This window comes from Pseudorca crassidens, chromosome 2 (genome assembly GCF_039906515.1).
Source record: "Pseudorca crassidens isolate mPseCra1 chromosome 2, mPseCra1.hap1, whole genome shotgun sequence".
NCBI classification, from domain to species: domain Eukaryota; kingdom Metazoa; phylum Chordata; class Mammalia; order Artiodactyla; family Delphinidae; genus Pseudorca; species Pseudorca crassidens.
Window position 1 is genome coordinate 99,595,534 of NC_090297.1, and position 22,523 is coordinate 99,618,056.

Genomic DNA, 22,523 nt, shown 5'->3' on the forward strand with positions numbered 1-22,523 from the left:
TTTGCCAATATATTATTATGAAAATTTTCCAACATAGAAAAACTGAAAGAATTTTTCAGTGAATACATGCATTATAATGAACATTTTGCTCTATTTGCTTTTTCACATAGCTACCTATGCCTCTATCTATTCATGCTTTTTTTTTGTATCTTCCTCTCCCTTCCTCTGACTACCACACGCTTGGATTTTTCTTGGTCTTTTTTTCCTACAGTTCTCTTCCAGTATATCTTTTATGCCAGTGGTCTGTAAAATGGTAGTGTTCCAACTATCTGTTCGGGTACAGGAAGAAAATGTCAGAACTTTTCATAATGTTTCTATTGGGAAAAAAATAAATTAAGCTTCTCTACTATTTTATATACAGATTGGTAATGGCATTCTACCTCATTCTATATGTCAGATTATCATGTACACTCCCCAGAGTGTCTTGAGGGAAGAACATGGGTGGCACCCTTGCTCTTGCCAAGAGCCCTGTAAAGTTTTGCAGTTACTTGTGCACAGTTAAGTGGATTTATAGACTATGTTATATGGTTTTTAATCCACACAAAATTAAAATGTGGCTTAAAAGGATTTCTACAAAGACACTGCTGATTGAAGATAATACAAATATGCAAGCCCAAGCTAGCAGTGAGAAAATGGCAGAGCTGACACTTCTCATACACCTCATGTGAGCTTTTTTAAACCACATTGAGGTAAACTAGGGATAATTGTTTATTTAGTCTTCATCTCCTTTTTATTTTTTTATTTTGGCTGTGCCCCGCGGCATGTGGGATCTTAGTTCCCCAACCAGGAATGGAACCCGTGCCCACTTCATTGGAAGCATGGAGTCTTAATCACTGGACCGCCAGGGAAGTCTCCCATCTCCTTTTTAAACTTCTGTTTTGTGTATGCTTTATTATGTAAATACATGTTAGTAGAGTAGTATGTATATGTTTATGAATATATATATATATATATAAATCTCTTGGAAGTACATTGTCAGATTTTTTACTGATAAGGCTATATGATCAAAAAACTTTAGCTACATTGTCAATTAATCTTTCTAAAATATAACTGCCTTCATACCTCTCCCTAGCTCAGGTTAATGGCCATTATAGTTAATGGCTCCCTACTGTCAGCAGAATAAAGTCGAGACTCCATGGGGAAGTATTGAAGATTTTTTGTAATTGAACTGTATTCTATATTTCTCTCTCAAAGTATTATCATGCCATAAGTATGACACATTTTTATCTTTGCCTTTGCCACAGGCCCATTTCTTCTGCCAGGAACCAGCCTTTTTCCCTGTGTCCACCTAGCTCGTACCTACTTATCCTTTTAAGCTCAGATGTAAAGTGTAATTTTTTGTAGCCTCCTCTGTCATTTTCTTCCAGGCCAGGATTAGGTGTTCTGTCCTCTGTGCGCAACAGCACCACATGGATATTTCTACTGTAGCACTTACTACTACGTTGCATTGTTACTAGGTGCCTACACTCTATAGGAGCAAGGATTTTGTCTTATATATATATCCCTTCAGTAGAGACTTAAATGTTTGGATGTAAGGAAGGAAGGAGGAAAAGAAAGAAAGGAAAAGAAGGAAAGAAGCTACTCTATGCTCCAGATTATTTTGGTCATCCTTCTTGAAAATAATGTTTAATCTCTTTAAGGTTCTGAGGGAAGCAATAAATAACAATTTTGTCTTGGGACTTTCCTGGTGGTCCAGTGGTTAGGACTCCATGCTTCCAATGCAGAGGGCGAGGGTTCAATCCCTGGTCGGGGAACTAGTATCCCACATGCCTCATGGCCAAAAAAAAAGTTAAAAAAAAAAAGAATTCTGTTTTCATTCACTAGTGAGGAGTCAATAGAGAAATAAGACACAGGAAACAGAGATGAGGTTAGAATACCATCTGCTGAGTGAACATAGCTTTAGCTCTGCACCTCTGTTGGGCTTACTAATATTTTACCCCTACAAGAGGCAGACTTAAGCACTCAGTCTCTGGTCTCTGTGTTCAGCTGTTTGACCCCTCCCACAAGGCAGACATGGTGAAAAGAGCAGATTATACCCTCTCTGCAGGCAGGCTAGCATCCAGAACAGCAAGAGAACCCAAGAGGCCCCGAGCCAAGCACGTAGAATTCATTCTGTAAAACCCACCAGTCAGATAAGACATTCTTTCTTCCTTGGAGAACAAAGTAAAGGGGCTCAGAGAAACTGGAAATGTTTCTCTGGATGAGTGTGTTCCGCTAATGCTCTTTACCTTCTGGGTGACCATATGTCTTGGTTGGCCAAGGACTAATCCAGCTTATTCCTGCTGTCCCAGCATAATTAATAACAGTGTCCCCTTTTACTCTCAAAAGTGTAGAATACATTATATGGTCATCTTAATTATATCCTTCTTAAGATAGAGCGACCAACATTGCACTCAGTATTTAAGGATGTTCAAAACATTTTAATCTAAGAGTTACTCTCCCACCCCCATTACTGGGTGTGCCTTTCTAATGTCACCTGTACTTCACTATGGGGACCCCAAAATTTGGAACCTTCAACCTATTTGTTTTATGCTCGGCCAAACTTTATCACTTTTGCTGTATATTTTGTCTCCTCCCTCAGTAGGGGAGAAATAGCCCCACAATAGGCTATTTCCAGACTAGACTGTATCTGACTTACATTGGTAATTTCCACAATACTTTGCACAGAGTAGATGTTCAAAAGGGGATAGTAATAACAATATTTTAAATGTCAGTTTTTATAGTTTAAGATATTGTTTGCATTCTGCTGAACATTTAAGATCTAGAAAAACCTCACAGTTTCTAAAACTTGCCCTTTTCTCCCCAGTCTTGTGATATTCAGAACCTGTGTTTTTATACCATATCAGATGGTTTAATTGATGTACATATTTATCTTCCACTTAAAATAATTGTTTTAGGGCTTCCCTGGTGGCGCAGTGGTTGAGAGTCCGCCTGCCGATGCAGGGGACACAGGTTCGTGCCCCGGTCTGGGAAGATCCCACATGCCGTGGAGCAGCTGGGCCCGTGAGCCTTGGCCGCTGAGCCTGCGCGTCCAGAGCCTGTGCTCCGCAACAGGAGAGGCCACAGCAGTGAGGGGCCTGCGTACCGCAAAAAAAAAAAAAAAAATGTTTTAGTTAAATTTAAATGGTTTTATCTTAAAAGTTCGACATCAGGAATCCATTTTACTCTCAACCCACTCCTTTTCTCTTAAGATGAAAGAAAGATTAAATTTTTTACTAAAGACATTTTTACTAAAATGTATTGAACGTCGATATCATTTTTCGAATTTAGAGAATAGTAAAAGAAAATTATCAACTGAATAGAGCTCCACAATGAGAAAACAATTGTAATTCATATATTTAAATAAGAAAAATCCTATTTGGAGAAGAGGAAAGATAAATTCATGGGCTTTAGAAACAATCAACTGCTTGATATGCCAGAACTAGTTTTGCCTTTTGAGTCAGCTTTTGGGGGGAATGCTTTAGCTTCTAACACAGAAAAATACGGTTAGATCTTTCCTATCTCAAAAGTAAATAAACACGTTTTCTCTTGACCCTACTTCTCCACAGTTCTCACACTATGTTTTTCACAACGAAGTTTCCAAAAAAAAGACAAAGAAAAAAAAAAGGCTCTCTTCTTAAGGGCTCCACCTTTTATTTTACTCTTTAATACTACAATATGCTGAATTTTGCCCCTTACCTTTCTAGTTAAACTGGTTTTCTTAAGGTTACCAATAACCTCCGGCCTGATTGCCAAACTTAGTGGACTCTTTTTAGCCCTTATCTTGAGTCCTTACAGCTTTATAAAGCATTTGTTAGCGTTGACCATACTCTCCTCTTCTGTCTTCTTTGACATTATTCCCCCTGACTATTCTCATTGTCTCTGCTCCTTAAATTGTTAATGCTCCTAAGTTTCTATTCTCCATCTTTTTCTATTCACAATTTATCTAGGTAATCTTGTCCACTGCCATGGCTTTAACCACAATGTCTCCCAAATCCTTATCTTCCTACATTTCTCATTTGAGGACCGGGTTCATATTTCCAAGAGATTGTTGGATATCTCTATAAGGATGTTGCATAGCCCCTCAAATGTAACACCTTCCAAACTGAGTTAAATATTCTCTATACCTGAGCTTCCTGCCATCACCAAATGACTTTACATCCTCCCAGTTCCGTGAGCCTTAAACTGGCTATCATCCTCAACTTTATCCTCACCCTGTCTTCTTCATTGCAGTGAAGTACCAAGTTCTATCAATTCTGACTTTAAAAAACTTGCCATCTCTTAAGTGTCCAATGGTGCTAGGCACTTTTCCCATATTATCTGCCTCCTAAATGCCTCTAAATCCAAATTAATACCTCTTTCCTCTTCCCACAGCTATTTTCATCATTGGTATCCAGTAAATATTTGATAATATATCATCTTCATGCCTGAAGAGCCATTAACCTTGGGATCATCTTGGCTTCCTCCCCTCTCTTCCTCCCTCAGTCTTAGTGTTAGTCATTGAGTTCTGTTGCTTTGACTTCCTTGTCTCTATTATCCATTCTTTCTCTGTATTCCCACTACCAGTGTCTTAGCTCCAACCTTCATCATTTCTTACCTAAGCTATTAATGACTTTCTTGTTTGTCTGCTTTTATTCTCACTCCACTCCATCTATTTCATCCTTTATTACTGCTGCCCATAATCTTTCCCAAATATAAATGTAATCATGTCTCAGTCCAGCTTAGTCAGTTTCATCATCATCAAAATAAAGACCAAACCTCTTAACCTGGCACTCCAGAAATGTGTTTTGGTGCTTGCTTATAAGACAAGCCCCCTTGCATACATCCTTCACTCTAACCCTATCAAATTATTTGTAATTACTGAAAATTGCCAGCCATTCTTAATACCTCAGTGCTGTTTGATCTATGGAATGGCCTCCCTCTCCCCAATCCCAGCTCATCCTTTAAGACTGCTCAAACATCACCCTCTTTTAGAAGGCTTTTCTGATAGCTGCTTTACCAAGCAATAGGTGTCATTCCTCTGCTCTCCCCAAAAGCTTGCGCTTACCTTCATTATATCATTTCTCTCTTCTGTCTTCATTTTTAGACTATGAACTGTTTGATGTCAAGAACTATACTGTTTCTAATTTTTATTTTTGCATAAAGAAGAAGGAGAGAGGAGGAAGAGAAGGAAGGGAGGGGAAAAAGAGAAGGAAAAGGGGAAGAAATTCAGTAAATGAATCGACCCACTGGATAGTGTATAAAATTGCTAGGTATTTTAGTCTTGCTTGTATTACCTTTATTTAAGTGGACAAGTAATAACCACTTCTTTATCTGCATGAATCTGCCCTGCAAAAACCTAGCTAATGTTATCATGTATGAGGGTTTAAAGTGATTGCTAAAAGTAATCTGGAAGATAAATTACCAATTTGTTTACTCTCCTAAAGAAAGGGCTATACTTTATCTGTTAGTTGCTAATTTCTTTAAGTACTAGCTAAAATGCTGACTCAACTTCCATGTCAACACTGAAATATATTTATTTTGCTGTTTTATTTTTATAAGGCATTAATACATCCTTTTTAGTGAATTTTTCAGATAGCAAATGGAAAGTTTCAACTATCTCTATAGTTGCTTCAATTCTCCAAAATTCTCAAAGACAAAGCATAAATCCAGGGCTTTCCTGGTGTAGCAGTGGTTAAGAATCCACTTGCCAATGCAGGGGACACGGGTTTGAGCCCTGGTCCGGGAAGATCCCACATGCGACAGAGCAACTAAGCCCGTGCGCCACAACTACTGAGCCTGCGCTCTAGAGCCCGTGAGCCACAACTACTGAAGCCCGTGCACCTAGAGCCCATGCTCTGCATCAAGAGAAGCCACCACAATGAGAAGCCCGTGCACCGCAGCGAAGAGTAGCCCCTGCTCACCGCAACTAGAGAAAGCCTGCGCACAGCAACAGACCCAATGCAGCCAAAAATAAATAAATATATATTTTTTAAAAAGCATAAATCCAGTTGTGGTGCAGTTGCAGAAGTCATCCTTACACAGCACAACTGAGTTCCTATGTTATTTCAAGAAAATTTCTATTAAAGAGAAATAGCTCATGAAAGATCCTCAGTGCTAATGCTTTGGTAATATTATTATAGAGCATTTTTTTACAGATATAATCCAACAGATGTAATCCATGTTATATGCATGTAACAGTTGCTTAGTGTCGACTTAAAGGAAAACATACATGAGAGTTATGAGTTTAAGTTTTGTTCAGGGTCTTACTGAGGCCCATAGCCCAGGAGACAGCGCCTCAGGAGCTCTGAGAACTGCTTCAAGAGGTAGGAGAGGAGCCAGGATATACGTGAGTTTTTAGCTGGGAAATTCATGCAGTCAAGCATACATCTTAGCAAAAGACCGCTAATCAAAAAGAACAGACATCTCAAGCTAATGGTCTTAGTACTTTCTATATATGGGAAGATGCAAGGATCTGGGATCATTGAAATTCTTCCTGTGATATGCATCTATCCTGTGATATGCAGCTATAGATGATATGCATCTCCAGGCTACGCATCCGGAGCCTGTGCTCGGCAACGGGAGAGGCCACAACAGTGAGAGGCCCGTGTAACAACAACAAAAAAAATTCCTTCTTGCTGGGCTCCTATGCATAATTGATAGCAATAAAATCCACCTGGTAGGAACACTCCTGCCAACTTAATCCATGTCTGACTAATAAAATGATTCTTCAGCAGCCTTACCCTGGAAAACAGAGTGGGAGGGAAAGGGGATTCTTTCTTGACAAGGCCAGTTTACGTTGCAAAGACCAGACTTTTTTTTAACTATCAGAAATTCAACTACTTTCAGTTTTTCTGGTTATATTTTATTGGTCAGTTTACTTGCAATAACACATAATAATCCCATGTAAGGTATTTCTTTGTAACCATACATAAATATAGATTCTACACGAGGCACTGTGTAGTTAAATAAATTTTCCTTCAGATACTTAGATCAAGCTCTTGCAAGGGACAGTAAGTATTTTCTTAGATTTTAAGCAAATCTAGATTGCCCACTTGAAATGGCAAAAATCCAAGGCTGGACTTTCCCGGGGGGAGAAGTGGGTCAGAATGTGATAACTGAAATAATTGACAAATCCTTTGTCTAATAGTGAAAAATTTAACATGCAGCTGCTGCTTGTATTGAACTACAGGGTGTGTCTCACGCCATTGTTATCAGGCTTTTTAAATGAAAGAAATATACCAGGTGATTTCTTAAATAATTAGCATTTTATGGCTTGTGATTCGAATAAACACCTTTTTTTTTTTTTTTTTTTTTTTTTTTTTGGTGGTACACGGGCCTCTCACTGTTGTGGCCTCTCCCGTTGCGGAGCAAAGGCTGTGGACACGCAGGCTCAGCGGCCATGGCTCATGGGCCCAGCCGCTCCACGGCACGTGGGATCCTCCCAGACTGGGGCACGAACCCGTGTCCCCTGCATCGGCAGGCGGACTCTCAACCACTGCGCCACCAGGGAAGCCCCTCGAATAAACACCTTTGAGTTTAATGTCATCTTTTCTTCTGTGCTTCTGATTACTTGCCGAGATACTCACTAGCTATTGAAGAAACCACTCAAACTGTGTTTGTTCTTTGAAAGTGAGCCCTCAGCTTTCCGTCTGTCTCCCAAATATTAGTGTAATGAAATAAAAGACACAAATTCATTCTGTAAATTCTTTTCTTGTTGGTTTTGAAACTGGCATTTCACTCAATTCTGTGTTTTTTATTTGCAGAACTTCCTTATGGCTGGGAGAAAATTGAAGACCCTCAGTATGGGACCTACTATGTTGAGTAAGTTTGTTACCTCAGTTAATGTTCTCCCAAGTGTTTTCCTTTCATTACACAACTTTAGGGAATGAATGAAATACTTTATGCTTCTGCAATCCAGCTTTCAGGTTTTGCCACTAGGGGAATGAGAAGGTAGGGACAGTGGGCATTTACTTCACTGACTAGGCTCCCTAGAAGTTGGCTTTGAAGTAAGTATAGAGAGACAGGGGGAAGTTGCCCGGATAAGTAATGGCTAGAGATGTTATCAGTACTACCGTGGCCTCTAAAGAGAGAAGTAGTAGATAGAAGACTGAAATAAGGTGAACTATTAAGGTCACTTTCAACACTATACTTGCATGTTTCTGAAAGCAATGAAAGGACTTTAAGGGCATTGTATCATAATGATCCAAACCTTTGAAGTATATCATTAAAACTGTTCTCTCTTTCAAGGAGTTAATTAAGGAAAAGTTAGTATTCTCTTTGCGGGGGTGAAAGTTGCTTCTCACACAGCTGTTATGGTTAAATTTAACATAAATCTGTGTTGGAGTAGAGGATCAAACACCTGCCTATATTAGCCAGAGAAATTAGGATAACATCAACATCTAATTTTTTTTCCCTTTTCTTCACTTATCTAATTGCTACATTATTATGATCGTTGGGATTGCTTTCTCTCCAGATGGTATAGATAGAATTTTGACCTCAGGCATCTAGTACCAGGCAAATAATTGCATCAGAGAGGTTACTATTTACCTGGGAACTAGGAGTCTGCACCAACTGCCAAGGTAGTAAAGGCAAAATATTATTACCTGGAAAAATAGCAAACATGAGAATCTTCTAGTTTTATGATTGCTAATTAACTTTTCATCACTTGTTGGCACAAACCAGTGCCACTTCCCTAGCGCAAGTAACTCTGAGTCCTGTTACAACGCTAGTCTTTATCCTAGTGTGTCGGTTGTTACTTGAGTCACTGTGGTTAGAGGGATTTTTGGAATGATTTCTTAAAATCTAACTTGTACCCTAAGAAAATGAGTCATTTTGACCCTCCGATATGTAACTTAACAGTGTCAATATTTTGGTTCCATTGAAAGGTTATGTTAATTTTATTTCCATTGTGTTATTTCATATCTTTCTAATACCGTGATGTGAAAGGTTCACAGCAGCTCATTATTTTTTTTCTAAAGCATATTTAATTTGAAGAAAAAAACTAACCATTTTTCTAGTCAAAGAAATATTTGAAGGCTAGCTGAAAAGGAATTGTGAGATTTTTTCCCCCTAAGAGTTAGTCTGCTTAAGTTGGGCTTCAATCAGTCATTATTTGCCATTAACACTACTGAACATTTCTGAGATAATAATTCTCATTCTCTTAGTATCCATTCCAAGTGAATTTGAGTACACGGTCAAGAGGTGAAAGACATTTGCCTGTTATAAAATCTTGGGCTAAATGATCGGGTTCTCGTTAAGCAAGGATATACTAATATTGAAGCAGCTTTAGGGCAAATCCTGAAGTGACCTGCTCTCAGCTGTCATGGAGGTATGTGAAGTAGCCTGATTAGAAGCAACAGCAGTGGCAGCAATGTGATTTTGTATGATTGCTCCCAGACGAGCTCATTTTACAGGAGGGTAATTTATTAGATTAAGAAAGAGCAGGCCGTACTCGAGATGCACATTAGTATGGAATCAGCTGAGCTCTGGAGTGTGGCTTGATTCCCAGATTAGTTAGGCTTTGAATCTCGACTGTAGTAATCTGCAGTGAGTTTACTGATGGAGATAAAAAGCTGTTAACTTGAATGGCTACTCTTTGGCTCTCTTAGTTTGTCAAACCAGATGGCACAATGATTGCTCTTGGCAGGAGCCTTATAGTAGTAACACCAACTGCAATGGCAGGGGTTTTTTTTGGTAAGTATTTATTTTAGAAGATGAGATTCTGAAATGGATTAATTTATTTTTGAAAATAAAATTCTTCCCAAAATTTAATGGTAGGCCTTCCATAAGAATGCTTATATATTTAGAAATGTTGTCTTAACGTATTGCTTTAACTGTCGTGATGCAGTCAGGTGACAAAGTCAAAATATGTCTGCTTTTAATATCTTAACGCTTCGTGAAGGATAATGATTTTGTTTGTTGAGGTGAATTTTTAAAATTCCTATATACAAAATTTTAATACAGGTGAAATTTCAAATTATTTATTATATATTTAATTAAGCTTGTTTGCTACCCTTGTTTAATTTTTCTGATAATCTGTCATATTCTTCTCTCTTACTTCCCATAGCTGGTTTTATAGAAGACAAAATTTGTTATCTGAATAATATTATGGGTATAAGTAACTAAATGAAAAGGAGAGTGTTTTTACTGTTTTGTTTTTTGGGTGACATTTTAATCTAGATAGTCTAAGGTTACAGATGCAATTACTCCCTTCACTAAAATCTTACATTATTTGTCAAAGAATTTTCAGGAAAGGGATTACTCATTCACATACTTCTACTCTCTTCTACCACACATAACAAAGAGTATACTACCACTGTTTATGTTCTAATGCTTGGGTGGCAAAGTGAGTCATTCTAGCTGATGACGTTAAAGTGAGCCAGGATTCTTTCCAAACAGGTTTATTCTTTTCTAAGTGTCAGTTTCTAGTTTTATTTTATCAAGACTATGTAAATTATCAGTACCTAACAGATAACTTTTAAAATGGTACCTAACTTAACACCGAAGTCTTCATTTTCACAGAGGGGTAAACAGTAACTCAGTTGATAAGGTCCCCCCTCATAGTAAGAAGCAGAAGCATACCTGAGTTTTTGTGAAATCAGAACCCAAAGGGTGTCAAGTAGAACTTGCCATATTTAGAGCTCTGAAACTAAATACCTACATCTGTTGCAGGGTTAATAATGCACTAGAAGCCTAAAAGGCATAGAGAAGCAGACTCAGAAGCTAGCATACCTTGCTGTAGGGTTGGTTTTTTTCCCTGCTGCCCCCTCCTCCATCACCATTAATGTTCACAAATGGTAAAGAAAATATCCAAGTCATATGACTATTTACATATAGATTTTGTAACAGCCTATCTAAAGACAATCATAATCTGAAATTCTCATGATTTGTTGTTTAATTGTTGGTATTTACTAATGTCACTTCTCGTTAAAATGGATTCTACTAGAAAATGCATTTCATTTGGCTAAAATATATTTGTACTATAGAAGTACTAGAATATAATTCCCCCTTGCTTCTGTATTAGCCCTATTTGCGGTCTTAAACATCTTTTGTACAATAGTTGCATTCTTAACCAAGTTACACTTAACTGACTTGCCAGAATAACCTATGCTCAGTTCCCTCTGTAAAGAGGGTAAGAGTATGCTCTTACCCTTAGTATATTGAATACTATCGGCTAATGGCCTACCTCTAGTCTCCCCATGCTTTTCTGCTTTCCCCCACAGACTTGTATGCTTTCAGGGGCCAGTTGTGATTGCTCCTAAATCATAAAAAAACAGTTAAACTTTTGTTATAATTATGTAACTAATTATTATATAATTTTGAAGAAATTTAACTGTGAGAGTTGTTCTGTGATACAGTTTGATAAAAGCAAGTCACTTGGGCTTCCCTGGTGGCGCAGTGGTTGAGAGTCCGCCTGCCGATGCAGGGGACATGGGTTCGTGCCCCGGTCTGGGAAGATCCCACATGCCGCGGAGCGGCTGGGCCCATGAGCCATGGCCGCTGGGCCTGCGCTTCTGGAGCCTGTGCTCCGCAATGGGAGAGGCCACAACAGTGAGAGGCCCGTGTGCCGCAAAAAAAAAAAAAAGAAAAAAAAGCAAGTCACTTGCTTAGTTGCCGCTAAATTGATGTGGGTGAGTCAGTTGGAAAAATAATAGTAAAATTCTAGACGGCTTCTACACTCAGATTTCTTCAAATGTGTCTTTACGGCTGCTTCACTTTAGAGAACCTTAAAACCCTCCTACCATTAACTGCCTTAAAAAAAATTAACTGATTAATTACCAACAGTCCTGAGTGTATCATATATGAGGGCTTCTACTGTAGTTTTGAAAACTGTTATTAGCTATATTAGAAACGTTTATAAAGAAGCTATAGTGAATACTTCAGCAGCTTTGACTTCTAGGCATCTTCTGCGGGACCTTCTTTAGTTGCCAGAAGGCTCTTCCTCTGTGACCTGTCAGCATATCTGGGTTCCATAGCGTAAAGGGTACATATTTATCCCTTAATCTATGATAGTCTATTTTAAAATATGTAATTCTTTCATATTAAACTGAAATGCATATTTTTCTACGTTTTGCAGTCACCTTAACCAGAAAACCCAGTTTGAAAATCCAGTGGAGGAAGCCAAAAGGAAAAAGCAGTTAGGACAGGCTGATACTGGGTCTTCAAAACCAGGTAGAACTTTTACCTCTATCTTCTCTTCTAAGAATAACTTGTGAAACTTATATGCTGAAATAATAAAAGTGAGTTTGAACTTTTTACTGTCGGGGCTTTAAAATTCAACAGAGAATGTCTAATTTCCGTTACTGTAAAGGTATGAATAATCTTAATAAAACATCTGGACAGTTTGAGAATACTGAGACTTTTCTCATGCTGCTTATATAGAAAGTATGAAATTGTTGGCAGAAGGGACTGAATAGCTTTGTTATGGGTGCAAGGTTTTAATTTGAAGATTGGATTGTTTCCTGGTGTTTAAGGCCAAGCCAGTATTAGATCTTTAATTCATTCTGAGCTTCTCTCAAGTTAATTGCTTAGATCTAACATCAGTAACCATTCAGGATTCTTCATTAACTGATATGAACAAATACCAAGTAAATCCACTGTATTATTGCCTACATCATTGATTCTCAAGTGGGATGGTAGGGTATTAGTAATATCAGGACCATTTGGGGAACATTTTAAAAATACATAGGTCCTGAGATTTTGATGAGCCTAGCCATGTGTATTTTGAAAAAGATGCCCAGAAATTTCTTACGTCCAACTTATCCCTCCTCATCTCCTCCCCCTTCTCTCTCTGTCATTAATAAGGTCTATATGGTCATATCATAATAATCTATTAGATTCTTCACTTCTGTTGCCAGTGAGAGAAACAGTTTTTTCTTATAACTACTCTTCCAAAACATAGTCTCTTCCCTTAAGATTTGCATTTGATTTAACAAATATTTTTAGTTTAACAAATATTTTGGGGCACCTACTATATGCCCAGTGCTTTGCTAAGTACATGGTATTAAAAAATGATTAAGAGTCAGATAGGTCTTGCCCTCAAGAGTTCACAGTCTAAAATAGGAAACTAATAGTTACACTGTATGGTGCTAGGTGTCATCCTGTATTAGTAGTTGAATGAGCAGGGGGCGGAGCAGGTTTGAATCCCAGCTGTGTAACCTTGGTTGAGTTTTTAAATTCTTTGTTTTCTCATCTACAAAACAGGAATAATCGTAGTCCCTACCTCTTAAGGTGGTTCTGAGTATGCAAATTAATACATGTAAAGTGCTTACAATACATGTAAAGTGCTTGCAAATACAGGTCTGGCACATGGTGACCAATAAACAATAGCTTTCATTGCTATTAATAGAGATGTACAAGGTACAGTGGTGGCATAAAGGAGGGAGTGCACGACTTTGCTGTGGTGGAGGAAATCAAGGGGGCAGGGGAACCTTGAGACAGAGGACATATGTGAACTGGGTGTTGAAGTGCCAGGAAAAGTTAAGTCAGGCAGATCAAAATTTTAGAGGAGCAACAAGGCATACCAGCTAGAAGGAACAGAATACATAAAATCAGAGAAGCATGAAATGGTGGTCCAGGGGTCAGAGAACAGATACAAATGGCCAGCGCGTAGGGTATTTTAGGGGAGTAACAAGAGATGAGGTTGTAAGGATAGGCAGCCATGAGAAGAAACGAGTTTCAAAGAGAAGCTGAGTATTTGTGTCACATGGTGCTGAAAAGTCGGGAAAGATGAAAGTTGAAAAGTGTTTTACATTGGACTTTAAAATGTGGAGGTCATTTGTCACTCTAGCAAGAGCAAGGGGAGAGTGAAATAAAACTGCAGTAGAATAAAGAGGAAATGGGAGGTGTAGAAGTGAAGACAGTGGGTTTAGCCAACTATTTTGCTAGCTTTGAGTGTGAAAGGGGTAGCCAGAGGACATTAACTGCAGAGGAACATGAGTCCCCATTTTACACATGAACAGACTTCAGGAAAGATTAAGCCTCTTGCTTAGAATCACAGTGAGTGATTTGGAGTCAAGTCTGGATTTGAACCTAGTTTTACTGACTTTAAATTCAGAGTTCTTTGTATTATAACATGTAGTTCCTGAATGCCCATGTCTTCCATGGCCCATAGCAAAGATCTTCTCTCCTTTACTAAGCTCTAAGCTCCTCGAGGGCAGGACCCATGTGTTTTATTACTTTAGATAACCAGACACTCTCCTATGAGAGAGTAATGACTCAGCATCTGTCTTTCAGGAGCCCACAAGTTAGCCAGGGAAACAGACACATAATTTTAGTATAGTATGATATTAACAGATATAAACAGTAGTGTTGGAACAAAGGAGAGAGAAATTAAATCTCACTGCGAGAGGAAAGGAAAGGCTTCCTAGAAGTGATGGAAGTTATGCTAGTCCTTGAAGAATAATTGTTACCATTTATTGAGATAGAGTCTAGTGCTAAATTGGATGCTTTATATTACATCATCTCATTTAAGTCTCAAAATATTGCTGCAAGGTTGTTAATATTATTTTCCCCGTCCAGATGCCTTGATGGCATCAAGTTACAATTGTCCGATGCTTCCATCCCAGGGATATACTTGCCACAGGGACAGAAGTACTCAAGTTTGTGAGCCTCCTTCCTTAGGCAGCCTGTATGGGTTTGTGTTTATCTACATTTATTGAGCACTTATTGTTTATCAAGCACTGTTTCTTATGCTTTCTGTGCACCACCTAGTTTAATCCCTGTAACAACCCCATGAATTATGTACTATTATCCCCCCCTTTTATAGATGAGGCAACCGAGACTTAAAAAGGTTAAATTATATTCCAAGATTACTCAACTAAATCACAAAGCTTGGATTTAAAATCAGGATTGTTAAAAAAAAAAAAATCAGGATTCTTAGACTCAATGATAGTTTCTTTGTGCCTTTCTTATTCTCACTTTTCTGTATCTAAATTCTGATAATACCTACTTTTGACCAATTTCTAATTGGCTTTGGCTGTTTTATTACTACTTTCCCAAATTAGGTGTTAACCAAAACTTTCCTTCCCACTTTAATGTTTGCACATCTTGGAGCTCATATATTATATGCTGATTTTCTATTGTATCCCTCAGATGCCCATCTTATTCTGATATTTACGGGGACTAGAGCATGGGATAGCTGACCAGAAATATTTCAATATTTGACATAAAAATGAGAAAGGTACATTTCATCAAAGATATTTTCCTCAAGTACCTGTACACAGTACTTACATGATCTTATCTATGATCTGATAGGCAACACTAGGGGGCAGTCATAATCAGCTTACATAACTAAATAGGCTTTAAGCATGTCAAATAATTTTTTTAAGTGATATTTTGTTCAGAGATGAGTTGCTAGTTTGAATGTCAGAGGCTCATCAAGGGCCAGCAGCGCACTGAGGTATTGCCACAAGTAGCCTGACTGGCCAAACTCAGAGGCCTCACAAAATAGTGTTTACTGTGGTGAATACACTCCTGTCTGGAGTCTAGTCCTCTCCTTTGAGAGGCCCAAAATAGCCGATTTTTTTTTAATGTCAAGTGCTTGTATTTGTAAGAGATTAGCAAATCTGGGAAGAACATAATGAACAAAGTACACCCACTCCTATCCCAAACCTGCCTTTGTCAGTATTTGCAGGGCAGCCCTACCTCTTGCAGGAGCCATATGCATACTATACAATCTATACAACCATACAGATCAGCCCCAAGGATTGTTCTTTTCTAATTGCCAATAAGTTTAATGCATGCCTCTTAGAACACTTTGCTAAGAGGGGCAGCAGCAGATACACACAGATTAACTCTGGGCTTGATATTAGTGCTAAGTGTGATCTAAATATGAAACAAGTCACCCTTGTTAATTTGAGTCATTAGGGAAATGAGCATCAAAACCACAGTTTAAGACCATTCCACGCCTACTAGAATGGCTATAACCAAAAAAGCAGACGGTAACAAGTGTTGGCAAGGATGTGGAGAAGTTGGAACCCTCATACACTGATGGTGGAAATGTAAAATGGTACAGCCACTTTGGAAAAGTTTGGCAGTCCTTCAGAATGTTAAACATAGTTATGATATGTTTATGGTAACTGCTGCATTTCCATTCACAGTATGTAACTAATAGGAATGAAAATACTTGCCCACACAAAACCTTGTACATGAGTGTTCATAGCAACATTATTTATAATATCCAAAAAGTATAAACAATCCAAATATCCATCAGCTGATACATGGATAACTAAAATGTGCTATATCTGCACAGTGGAATATTATTTGGCAATAAAAAGGAATAAAGTCCTAACACATGCTACAACACAGATGAACCTCAAAAAAATTATGCTGAGTGAAATAAAGCATTCCAAAGACCACATATTATATGATTCCATTTATATTAAAAGTCCAGATTGGGCAAATCTATAGACAGAAAGTAGACTAGTGGTTGCAGGTTGGGGAGAAATGGGGAGTGACTGCTAATGGACAGAGAGATTTCTTTGGTGTGTGTGTTTGGAGGGAGAGAAAAATGTGCTAAAATTAGACTGTGGTGATGGTTGCACGTCATTGACTTGTATAATTCTGTCATTATTGGATTATATCTCAATAAAGCTGTTAAAAAAGAGATTTGTGAGAAAAGTTTAAACCGTATTTTAAAAAGATAACTTCAACAATGCTTTGTAGATTATGAATCTGTACAATTTGATCCCCAAGGTTTTCATAAGTGCCCTAATGGCAGCCGGTGGAAGAGAGGAGCGAGAGTTTCTGGGGAAGAGAAGAGAGGTATTACTTGCAAATATAGATCACTTTTAGTTCTAGGATCATCTGGGGAAACCTCTTAAAATAGGCTTTTCAGAGGAGCTGTGCTTTTTGTCTTCCTAAAGTTTCCACTAAATATGAGTAAAAGGGAAAGACGCATGGAGCTATATACTGATAGTGCAGGGATTTGCTCCTCTCATCAGATATAGCTTAAAGGCTGCAGAAAGCCTGAGTCATAAATTATAAAAAGTTCTCGATGTATTCGCTTTTATAAGTTTGTGACAGTTGCCTTCATCTTCCTAGTATAGTGTTTTCTGCATAGACCTCAGTAGCTGCTTACTCAAATGAAATATACATCTGAATAAGTGCTGAAGGCTTTCAGGAATTCAATAATAAAGTTTACCCTTCAGGAGTGTCATTTTGACTTCTAAATAAAGGACTCTTTGGGATAAGAAAAAGTAAGTACAAACAAGGCAGTGAGGAGGGGATAGAGTAGATGTTTTTACCTTTCAAATGACATAGAAGAGTCATATAAAAGATAAATGATTCATTAGCTAAGTTTTTTTTTCAGTGATTTAGTTTATGAAATTAAATTCCAACTGTTCTATAATATTAGATTCTATCTTTTTTTTCCTGTTATGTTATGGTTTGTTATATTTAAGTTATATAGACTATCTTGGAGATTAGCTTCAAGGGCTATATTCATTGTAATTATTCTTGTTTCTCATTTTTACACAGATATGGAAAAATCACACTTTACTCGAGATCCATCCCAGCTTAAAGGCATCCTTGTTCGAGCATCATTAAAAAAAAGCACAATGGGATTTGGTTTTACCATTATTGGTGGAGATAGGCCTGATGAGTTCCTACAAGTGAAAAATGTGCTGAAAGATGGTCCTGCAGCTCAGGATGGGAAAATTGCACCAGGTAACAGATTTTTCAGAAATACTTAAAGAGGGACTTCCCTGGCTGTCCAGTGGTTAAGACTCCACGCTTCCACTGCAGGGGGCACAGGTCTGATCCCTGGTTGGGGAACTAAGATCCTGCGCATGCCGTGAGGCGTGGCCAAAAAAAAAAAAAAAAAGAAATACTTAAAGAGTTATGATACTATAACAAAAATTATAGTGAAAAAGTTATATATATATTATATATGTAACGTATATAACAAATATTATATAGTAGGTATGTAAGTATATATAAAACTTCTGTATATATATTTATATAAATAAAGAGAGAGAGAACTAAATTATACAACTGAAGAGGGAGATTCCTGTATTAAAATAGTTTATCTTCTAAACTAAGTGCATGCTAGTTTTGAAGGAGGGTCATTTTTACAAATAAGTGGAAACAGTCAAAACATTAAATTTATTAATTTTTTGAATAGTTTGCACATTTTGAGATAACTCTTTGGCTGTACTAAGCTAAAGATTTATTAACCATCTCAGAAAACTATTTGATAGTTTGATTTTCTCTGATTATGTTGGGTACTTTTGGAGTTATTTAACATTAACCTGTAATCTTTTTTGAAAAACGATTCATTGTGATGTTTATAATGATACTGAACAAATTGTTATATCCCACAGTTTTTTTCTAAGTTGGGGTTTTTTTTTTGCTTCCTTAGTGGCTGTTAGTAAAATTAAACTGCTATGTTAAGAATTATAGACAATAATATTACTATTTTTACAGAGCTGTATAAATTTGTCTTTTACGTAGTTTTCCCAACATCTTTACTTAGTGATTGTTAGATATTTTTATACGGCTGACAGTGTTTATGGCTGAGTGGGTTAGAGGAAGTTTAAGACTAGTTACTGATTATGGGGAAGGTTTAAGTACTTTTTTCCAGAAAGATTTTAGTAATCCACTGAGGTTGCTTCTTACAGTTTGCTAGACTTTTCTAATCCTCTGTTATTTCACATACTTTGTGTAAATATGTCCCCCATTTGGGCGATTCAATTGTCATTACTTTTGATGGCAGATATCAACTTATTTTTAGCTGGGATATGGGCTCTCTCATATTATGCTTTCCCAATTAGGTGATAGAAACGTAAACAAGAAAACTTAAAATAATCAAATGTTATATTTATAAAGAAAATTATTTTTAGCTCTCTTTTATTACTTTATAAAATTAACAAACTCTAGAGATTAAAATTAATAGTAAAGTCTTTTCCTAAGTCCTCAATTTTGACTTTTTAAATATTTTGTGCATGAAACACATCTTGTAGCTATTGTATATACTGTCAGGATTTTATAATATAGATTCAGATATGTCTAAAACTGTTATTAATTTGTATAACAATATAATACTTCCATTAAAATTCTGGGAACTTTGACCAGGGGAAGAAAAGTCAAAACTTTGTTTCTAATTAGTCTAATTTCTATAACTTCTTGAATTTTGCAACAAATTTCCACAGACTAACATTAGTTTTTAAATACCATTCATGTTGATTTTTTAAAAGCCTACATGCAATCAGAACAAATTAAAGCACCTTTATTTGGCAATAACCTTTTAAATAATCGTATTCAAATAAAAGCAGCAAATGGATGAGATATCAGAGGACAAATTTTAAAAGCTAAAGTTGCATTAAGAAAAACACACAACTGATAAATGTCAAGTGGTAATAATCCGGCAACCAAAGTGGTCATAATAATGTAAAATCAGAAAAGCAAAACCAACTTTTACAAGGATTAATTCAGCTGAATTTCCAGCATCTTAAATAATATATTCTTTACTTCTGTTGAACTCTTTTGTTGCTTACTTTTCCTTTTGAAAACTAAATTACACTAAATTGAAAAAATCCACAAAAAAGAAAATACATTCATAAGTTATTATTCTAATCTTCAGCCTTACATTGTTCAAACTAGAATGAATTTTTAAGTACATTGTAATCAATGGCTACTTAAAATCAAGAAATAAGGTGATATTTAAAGATTGCCTGTTTGTACAAGTAGCCAATGGGGTTATTCACTCTTCTGTATACTGAACACCTACTACAATGTGCCTAGCTTTGTGTGACCACTTAGGTGTGACTCAAAGGATATACTAAAAATGATAATGTGAATTTGCAGTTAATTTTTTAAAGATTCACTTTAGCTTGAGGTCATAACTCTTTGCAACTAAGATAATTAAAAATGTATACATTTATATATTCTTTTTAGAGAGGAGTCACAGAAGGGAGAATGACATGTCGATGTTCAAAATCTATCTTTTCAGTAGTTAATGAACAGTAAGAGGTTTCCAAAATTCAAATTTAGATGCTAAACTTCAGTTATTTTCATCTCCCCCAACAAAAAATTAACTTATTTGATGGTTTTAATATTTTTAACATGACTTATGTTTTACCAGGTGATGTTATTGTGGACATCAATGGCAACTGTGTCCTTGGTCACACCCATGCAGATGTTGTCCAGATGTTTCAACTGGTACCCGTCAATCAGTATGTAAACCTCACTTTATGTCGTGGTTATCCACTTCCTGATGACAATGAAGATCCTGTTGTGGACATTGTTGCTGCTACTCCTGTCATCAATGGACAGTCATTAACTAAGGGAGAGACTTGCATGAATACTCAGGATTTTAAGTCAGGAGCAATGGTTCTGGACCAGAATGGAAAATCGGGGCACGCCTTGATCAGTGATCGTCTCAATGGACCATCAGATCTGAGTGAGCAGAGAGCGTCTATGGCATCGTCAGGCAGCTCCCAACCAGAACTAGTGACTATCCCTCTGATCAAGGGCCCTAAAGGCTTTGGGTTTGCCATTGCTGACAGCCCAACTGGACAGAAGGTGAAAATGATATTGGATAGTCAGTGGTGTCAAGGCCTACAGAAAGGGGATATAATTAAGGAAATTTACCGTCAAAATGTGCAGAATTTAACACATCTCCAAGTGGTAGAGGTGCTAAAGCAGTTTCCAGTAGGTGCAGATGTACCATTGCTTATCTTAAGAGGAGGTGAGTAAAAGCGCAACAAGGAAAAATCTTCATTGTTCATGCATTTGTATCTGTGAATTGTCCTTCCTTACAGGTCAGAATATCTCTTTTCCCAGCAGACTTAACTGGTAATTAGTATGCATTTTCCTTAAGTTCTGTCTGACTGCTTCCATAAGCAGTATCTTTTGCAGCAGTTTGTTTAGTTATTTGCAGTTTCATTTGTGTCCATTATGGATTTCTTTCCCTCTATATTCTTTTTAAAATCTGATTTATGACTTTAATGATTAGAGAGAGTCACAACATTGTGCTACTTCAAATGAAATATATCCTCTTAATTCCATTTTCTCTGTTGATGGCAATAATAGAAATGGACTCTTTCAAGCAGTGGTACTTCATCTGGACCTCTGTAATGTACCAAGGATGTTTTGAAAGAGCTAGCATCTCTGTGAATAAGCAAAATGTTGGATGGTGTGTTAATCTGTTCTGTAAAAGCAATCATGATAGCTTGTGCTCATAAAGCTCTTACCTTAAGCTTTAGTATCTGTCCATAAATGTTAATTAAACCCCACAGTGCTCATGTGAGATAAATATAATTTTATTTTCCAAGGTCATCAACTGACTTGAACTGCTCCCAGACATAAATGCAGTTCCAAGGACTAATCACAAAGTCGCGTTTTAATGGGCTTTCTTAAATCCATACCTATGAATGACTAGTATTTTAAAGAATAAAATTTAGCCCTTCACATATATCTCACTGGCTTTTAGTTTTCATTTTTGAGGCAAATGAGCAGTTTAACTTCATTGGGGCTTTTTTTTATTATTTTCATTTCTTTGAACTATTTTTGTTTCTTCTCTGTGTGGTATGGTAGAATGTGCTCATATCTCTTCGTGAGGGCTGGAGAATTATCCAGAGTTCCAACAAATATGAGAGTCCAGGGTTTGGTGTCAAACAGGTTGGATGTCAATTTCCTGCCTAGTTGCTGGTTGGTTCCGCAGTACAGGAAAGTAATGTTAATCTATTTGAGTCTTTGTTTACTTTATCTATAAAATGGCAGTAACATTTACGCCTTAGGATTGTCATAAAAAATGAAATACGTGTATAATGCCTGGCACGTAGAACATATTGAACATGATTTACTAGCCTGCTAAAAGTCAAAGCTAGTTTTGTCATAAACATTAGCAGTATTTGTGATCTGGGAATGCTTCCTCTGTTTTTAAAATGTGGCTCATTTTTTTTAAGGTCCTCCTTCACCAACTAAAACTGCCAAAATGGTGAGTATACTGTGGTCCTCAAATGCTTCTTCTGAACACACGGAGAGAGACGCTGCGTTCCCCTCCCTGAGGGCAGCTCATAGGGGTGGCGTTTACAGACAGGCAGGAGCCAAGAGGCAGACTGCCCTGGGCTTGTATCAGAAACTCAGAGGGAAGCGTGTGAGTTAGAAAAGCTGCCCATAGAGGAGGTGTGCTCTGCTGGTTAAGTATTTCTGCTGGAAGATAGGCCTGTACTACCAATAGTCCTGTCTAGGACACACTGAGGTGCCTACTGATGGGTCCTATTACTTTCTTTGTGTTTCAGAGGAACAGGGTAAGGAGTAGCTAAACGTTCGAGCAGATGTACTAAGGGAAGATGTAGTAGTTTCACATAAATTCACAGGGACTATAACTTACCCACATTCAGATAACCTTCTGACATTTAGCCCTAAACAGGACTTTCTAGAGCAATTGTGGCCTCTGTGCTCAATTTGCTTGTTATCAGAGTGAGAGGCTATCAGACCTGGAACAGTTTTCTCTGGCATTCTTCTGAATAACTGACTAGCCCATTTAAAGACCTGTGTAGAGAATAAGACCTAAACAAAGGACGCACCAAATAATGGTATGAAAGAAACAGTGCTAG

At 37.3% G+C, this 22,523-nt stretch overlaps 1 protein-coding gene across 5 annotated transcripts in view; it reads left to right on the forward strand.

The window, feature by feature from the left end:
* The window catches only part of MAGI3 (membrane associated guanylate kinase, WW and PDZ domain containing 3), a 271,906-nt gene that overhangs the window by 206,242 nt on the left and 43,141 nt on the right, over positions 1 to 22,523 (forward strand). For all 5 annotated transcript variants that reach the window (XM_067727306.1, XM_067727307.1, XM_067727309.1 and 2 more), the window contains exons 7-11: positions 7,725 to 7,782; positions 12,038 to 12,132; positions 17,440 to 17,628; positions 20,045 to 20,650; positions 21,870 to 21,901. In XM_067727306.1, the coding sequence (XP_067583407.1) occupies positions 7,725 to 7,782; positions 12,038 to 12,132; positions 17,440 to 17,628; positions 20,045 to 20,650; positions 21,870 to 21,901 (980 nt within the window). The remainder of the gene's footprint in view (positions 1 to 7,724; positions 7,783 to 12,037; positions 12,133 to 17,439; positions 17,629 to 20,044; positions 20,651 to 21,869; positions 21,902 to 22,523) is intronic.